The 5818-nt window shown below is 42.2% G+C and overlaps 1 protein-coding gene and 3 non-coding genes across 4 annotated transcripts; all 4 read left to right on the forward strand.

The window, feature by feature from the left end:
- Positions 1-469: 469 nt before the first annotated feature.
- Positions 470-5477, forward strand: RPL12 (ribosomal protein L12). Its single transcript, XM_072429436.1, has 7 exons — positions 470-633; positions 2888-2961; positions 3845-3943; positions 4491-4572; positions 5055-5141; positions 5220-5332; positions 5423-5477. The coding sequence occupies exons 1-7, from the start codon at positions 597-599 to the stop codon at positions 5426-5428; spliced, it is 498 nt and encodes a 165-aa protein (XP_072285537.1). The 5' UTR covers positions 470-596; the 3' UTR covers positions 5429-5477.
- Positions 2690-2813, forward strand: LOC140344644 (small nucleolar RNA SNORA65). Its single transcript, XR_011923618.1, has one exon. It is a non-coding gene; the product is annotated as a small nucleolar RNA SNORA65 (small nucleolar RNA).
- Positions 4295-4420, forward strand: LOC140344645 (small nucleolar RNA SNORA65). The gene has a single exon (XR_011923620.1). It is a non-coding gene; the product is annotated as a small nucleolar RNA SNORA65 (small nucleolar RNA).
- On the forward strand, positions 4859-4984 carry LOC140344646 (small nucleolar RNA SNORA65). The gene has a single exon (XR_011923621.1). It is a non-coding gene; the product is annotated as a small nucleolar RNA SNORA65 (small nucleolar RNA).
- Positions 5478-5818: the final 341 nt, after the last annotated feature.

Consider the following 5818-nt stretch of genomic DNA (forward strand, 5'->3'; position numbering starts at 1 on the left):
AATCAATGGCATAGAGTGACCAGAAGGGGAATATGAACGGCACGAGTGATCAGAAGGGGACAATCAATGAAACATGAGAGATCATGAGTGACTTTCAACAATAAATGTGTACTGTAGTCTTCTTCATGGAAAAATAAGACATCCCCTAAAAATAAGACCTAGGGCATATTTTGGCACTTCAAAAAATATAAGACAGTGCCTTATAATCGGGGAAACAGGGTAGACTCTGAAAAATGATTGCTGCTTGTGAAATAAAATTAAGAAATCCTGTAGTAATAAATTATATTTATCACCACAGCCCAGTCGAGCTGCAGATGGCAGTTTACTATGATGCATTACTAAGAACAACACACAGTTTTTGCCACACGCAAGATGGCTGCAGGCTGATGACACAATCCTAGATATCGCGATTATTTCTTAGTCAACTCGCGAGATCTTGCGCTCTAATACGCCGGCGCCTCGCTAGCTCCACCCTCTTTCTCATCTCGCTTCCTAGCTGGTAGAGGTGCAACTGCTCTTCGGTCGTCCCGAATCCGGGTTCATCCGACACCGAAACCGGTCCGAGAGAAGTGGAAAACACTTAGTCCGGCACAGACATGCCTCCCAAGTTCGACCCCAACGAAGTTAAAATCGGTACGTGAGGCGGGACGGGGGAATGAGAGCCGCCCAGCCGAAGGCCTCTTTCCCCGGCAAGCCGCAGCGGAGTCACGTGTCTGCGGGGTAATGTGCATTCAGCGGCACCCCCGGGGATCAGGCGGAGGACAGGTTCTTTTCATGCACCCTGAGTGTGTTGTGTGTATGGTCATGCACGGGACAGTGATATGTATTACACGTGTTACAGTGTTCTCATTGTAGGGGGGGCATCAAATATCAAAGTATTCAGGATCCCTGTGTCTTTCTGCATGCCCTCTTAAGAAGCTGTTTGTATGCTGCAGGATAATATCTGCTTATTCTGAGCTCATGGGGAAATATTAGCTTGTATGAATGAGGGCTGTACAAAGTCATGTAGCTTAACGGTATGACTTCTGTATGGTGATCGTGCCACACGCACAGACCCCGCCACGTGGGGGTTACTAGGATGACCTAGATGGGGCCTGTGTGGGTGCTGCAACCTATAACCCTTGCTTTCCCTGCCGCCAGGTAATTGTGGAGGAGCGTGTGAGTTACCCCACCACCAGGTGCTGACCACATGCAGGTCCTTTGTTAAACTCAGTTTGCAACCTGGGTTCCAGAAACATGGGCCTTGTTGCCAGTGCCCAAAAGGGTTGGCAGGGGTATGTAGAACTTCCAAGGGCCTATCAGAGTCACCACATTAATCTTGCATGGTCAATGTTCTGATGGGCAGAAAAGATGCCTACTATAGGTGGTGAACAATCTAGTGTTGGATTGCTCCAGCTGTTGCTAGTTTCCTTGTGCCTTTGAGGTCAGTTTACTTGACACCAATTTTTTTTTTTTTTTTGTAAAGGGTGTAAAGCTGCGTACACACTGCCAATTTTTGTCGTTGGAAAGGATCTTTCACGATCCTTTCCAACGACAAGGGAGTGCACGATGCATGAACGGTGCTGTACATACAGCACCGTTCATGCTCTATGGAGAGGGGAGGGGGAGAGCGACGGAGCGGCACCCTGCTGCGCGCTCTCCCCTTCACTTTCATTAGGATCGGCTGTCGTCCATCGTCCGTGGATCCGGCAGGTCGGTCGTCCGGACGATGGACGACACTGACTGTACACACGGCAGATTTTTGCCCGATAATTGGCCGATGCCGATTATCGGGCGATAAAAATCTGACGTGTGTACGTAGCTTAAGGGTGGCATTCTTCCACTGGCCAGCCATACAGGAATCATTCTCTTTACTGACCACCACACTGATATAATGTGAGCTGTGGATATATTATTAATAAACAGGATTTATATTGTGCCAACATATTACACAGCGCTGTACATTTAATAGGGGTTGCAAATGACAGATTAATACAGACAGTAACACAGGAGAAGGAGAGGACCCTGCTTTGAAGAGCTTACAATCTAGTAGTTGTGAGAATTTACTTACAATAGGATAAGAGATATGTAGTGGTGGAAAGTAGTGACGGTTTCAAAAGACAGAAGATGGGTAGGCCAGTTTTAAAAAAAAATGGGTTTTGAGTGTTTTAAATTAGTGGAAAGTAACAGAAAATCGAATAGAATGAGGAAGACCATTCCAGTGAGATGGAGCAGCTCTAGAAAAGTCTTGTATTCGTGCGTGTGATGAGGTTATGAGTGAGGAAGTCATTAGTAGGTCATTGGAGGAGTGAAGAGAGCAGCTGGGGCAGTATTTTTTACCAGGTCAGAAATGTAAGAAAAAAAATACTCCCCCAGTCTCGCTCCACTCCTCCAATTATAGCACAGGTTCCCCAAGTCCAGAAAATTATTTCAAGGTTAAAAAAGTTGGGGAAGGCCGATCTAGAGAATGTGGGCTTAATTTTATGGAGTGCATATGTTTCTGCAGTCATTTGTCAAACCAGTAGAAGGCGGTGTCAAAACAACATCTTGAAGTGCAAGGATTTGAAAGCTTTACCCTCATAAATGTATGGTGGGGAGAGGGGGCTTTTAATGGGAAGTGTAACATACTGTATATATCAACCCACTAGAGGCCTATAAACCTTTCTGCCATCTCATGTTTATACAGTATTTACCTTCTTTGCCATAGCCACCCGCCACTATACCAGTCTCTTGTGCCTGGGTATATTCCAGTGGTGAGCTTAGAACAACCTCTTCTTAGGAAACAGAGCTTGTCTACATGTGACTGGTTCTGTGCCGAAAGATTGAGAACATTATTATTGTATATTAGGCATGATTGCATGCTGGTTGGTTCCCTATTAACTTTCCTTATATCTGTTTTGATTTATAGTCTACCTGAGATGCACCGGTGGTGAGGTAGGAGCCACCTCAGCTCTGGCCCCCAAAATCGGACCTCTGGGTTTGGTAAGTTTTTGTATTTTTATAGTTTCCTAAGCAGATCTTGTGCAATCCTAAATCCTGTAAAATATTGTTTTCAGTGTTTTTGGGAGAAACTGCATTGCTTTGGCTAATTATTAATAAACAGTATTTATATAGCACCAACATAATAATTAGTGCTTTATGTGAAAAAGGGGTTGGTTGCAAATGTCAGCCGGATGGGAACAAAAAGTAGGTGGGTGGCAGCCCCTGTATTGTGACCAAACTCTTGCCACCCAAAAACAGCCAGGTGGGTGCTGAAAAGTGCTGTGTGGTGTGCCCAGCTAAAAGGGCCTGGGGAGAACCCTGGATTGATGGGAAGTAATGAGGGGTTTAGGAGAAAAAACAGGACAGTAGTCAAGTTTAAAAAGGTGGTGTTTTGAGCGATCTTTTAATGAGGCACGACTGAAACCTGAACTTTCACAAAAAAATATTTTACTTGCCTTTGCTGGTGAAAAGTCTGCAATCCCTTCACAAACCAAGCCGAAATATTCCCACACTTATGGTTTTTGTCTTTCTGGTGGTGGACAGAATGATGATAGTCCCCATGGTCTTCCAGGTTCTTCAGGTCAACTGAACTTGCACTGTGCAGGCACGAAATTTGGTGACATGTCCTCCTGCAACTGTGGAAAAGTGTGCTGATCTCTCAGTGCATACATGCATTTGAAATTTAAAAAATTGTTTTTTTTTTAGAACAGTGTAACTTTATACAATCTGCAAGTGTTAGATCTGATGTTTCTGCTGTGCCCCAAGTGATAACATGCAGTATTTATTCTGATTATCTGTATATATGTTTTTCAGGTTGATCCGTGTATTAAGTATTTTAAATTCTGTTGGATTTTCTCCATAACATTGTTTCATTTTCTTTCAGTCTCCCAAAAAAGTTGGTGATGACATTGCCAAGGCAACTGGTGATTGGAAGGGCTTGAGGATCACTGTCAAACTGACCATCCAGAACAGACAGGCCCAGGTAATTCTCTAGACTTGTCACCCTTTGAGAAATTGGGTGTTTGTTTTAAGAGTGATGTAATAAAGAAAAATTTAAAGGTAATGAGGCCAGGATTGTGTAAAACACTTGTAGGTTCTTGGCTTGCTTGCCTGGGAACATAGCTGAAAGGAAGAACCATAACTGATGTGATCTTTTGAGAATGCCATGTATTGGCTTCTGTTGGTCACCTGGATTTTCCTTACTATAATTTTTTTTTACTGGCTCAGTTCATTCAGCACTTCTGATCTTAACTCTTAAAGGTCTATAAAATTAAACCATTTAAGCCACAGGTAGTCAGGAATATTAGAATTTTAAGGCACCTTTTAAAAGCCACCCGCCACTATGCTGGTCTGCTTGTGACCTAGTGTATTCCAGTGGTGTGCTAAGAGCAAACACCATCTTAGGAAACAGGGTTGGTCTTCATATGACTGATTCTGTGCCGATAGACTGGAGACAGGCCTGTAATTGAGTTTTATTCACAAAGACAGGAATTGTATGATGTGGTTACTGAATCCTATTTCTTTTACAGATTGAGGTTGTGCCCTCTGCCTCTGCTCTGATCATTAAAGCCCTGAAGGAGCCACCACGTGACAGGAAGAAGCAGAAGAACAGTGAGTTTTTTAACTAATCTAAATATATGCTTTATGCAGTTGAGGACTCGACTTTTCTGACTCACCAAAGTTACATTTTTTGCTGTATCGCCATTGATCAGGGATTTAGGAGATGATGTTTGCTGATCAGAGATTTAGGTAACACATGTTGGCATGAGAGACAGGCAAACTAGAATTTCTTAAAGCCAAAGCCTTGTATCTTCCCTAGCTAGTTGATATAAAATGATGGGTTTGGGTTTTTGTTGAGTCACTTCATCAATGGGTTGGTTTTCTTTTGTTCCAGCCACCTGCCACTATAACATTCTGTAGTGATTGGTTATATTCCAGTGGTGTGCTTAGATCATACTCCCATCTTAGGAAACAGGTTCATTCTACCAGTGAGTGACTCTGTGCCGAAAGTTTGGGGACATATGTATGAATGATTCTTCTGGTTATCACTGTCAGTCATATGTGTTAATGTTTATTGTTAATCTTTATTTAAGTTAAACACAGTGGAAGCATCACTTTTGACGAAGTTGTTGGCATTGCTCGCCAGATGAGGCATCGTTCACTGGCCAGAGAACTGTCTGGTAAGTGCCTGTAATAACTTTTTTTTTTTTTTTAATCGTCAATTTGGAAATAGTCAGTGATGCAATTTTATTTTCTAGGAACCATCAAGGAGATCCTGGGTACAGCTCAGTCTGTAGGCTGCAATATTGATGGCAGACCCCCACATGATGTCATTGATGATATTAACAGTGGTGCCGTTGAATGCCCAGCAGTAAGTTTTGCCTCACTTCTTTGAAATTTTACAAATGTATTTATAATAGGTTAAAAAATATTTTTAATATCTTTTCTTTTTATTTTACAGAGCTAAACCTCTGAAGAGCCTACATATTTAATAAAAAAAGAATTTTGCTCTAAAAGATGGTCTCAAGTGTTTTTCATATAAAATGTGCAATGTCAGTTTAACAAAAATCCAATTTTTGAAATGGGTCTATATTTTGCAACACATGTCCTGACAAACTTGGTATTCTCCATTTTTTCCGTAGAAACCCAGTAACCACTATAATTTTGTCAAGTTTTATGCCGCCTTCCTATACTTTGTTCCAACTTTGAAATGCCCGATTAGCATGTCCTGGTTTTTTTGTTGCATGCATTATTTTTCCAGTGACCCTTATTGTGACCCACCCTTTTTTAGAAAACACCCAAAAAGCAAGTAAACGACTGAGTGGTTACTGAAAAGTGCCAGGTGGTGCAAACAGAT

Source organism: Pyxicephalus adspersus, chromosome Z, assembly GCF_032062135.1.
Source record: "Pyxicephalus adspersus chromosome Z, UCB_Pads_2.0, whole genome shotgun sequence".
Taxonomy (NCBI): Eukaryota; Metazoa; Chordata; class Amphibia; order Anura; family Pyxicephalidae; genus Pyxicephalus; species Pyxicephalus adspersus.

Bases quoted from the DNA above. Each gene is read 5' to 3' on its own strand.
- RPL12 (XM_072429436.1), top strand. From the start codon at position 597: ATGCCTCCCAAGTTCGACCCCAACGAAGTTAAAATCG. The intron at 2,962-3,844 runs GTAAGTTTTTGT...ATTTTCTTTCAG, and splicing joins AAATCGGACCTCTGGGTTTG to TCTCCCAAAAAAGTTGGTGA. The intron at 3,944-4,490 runs GTAATTCTCTAG...TTTCTTTTACAG, and splicing joins TCCAGAACAGACAGGCCCAG to ATTGAGGTTGTGCCCTCTGC.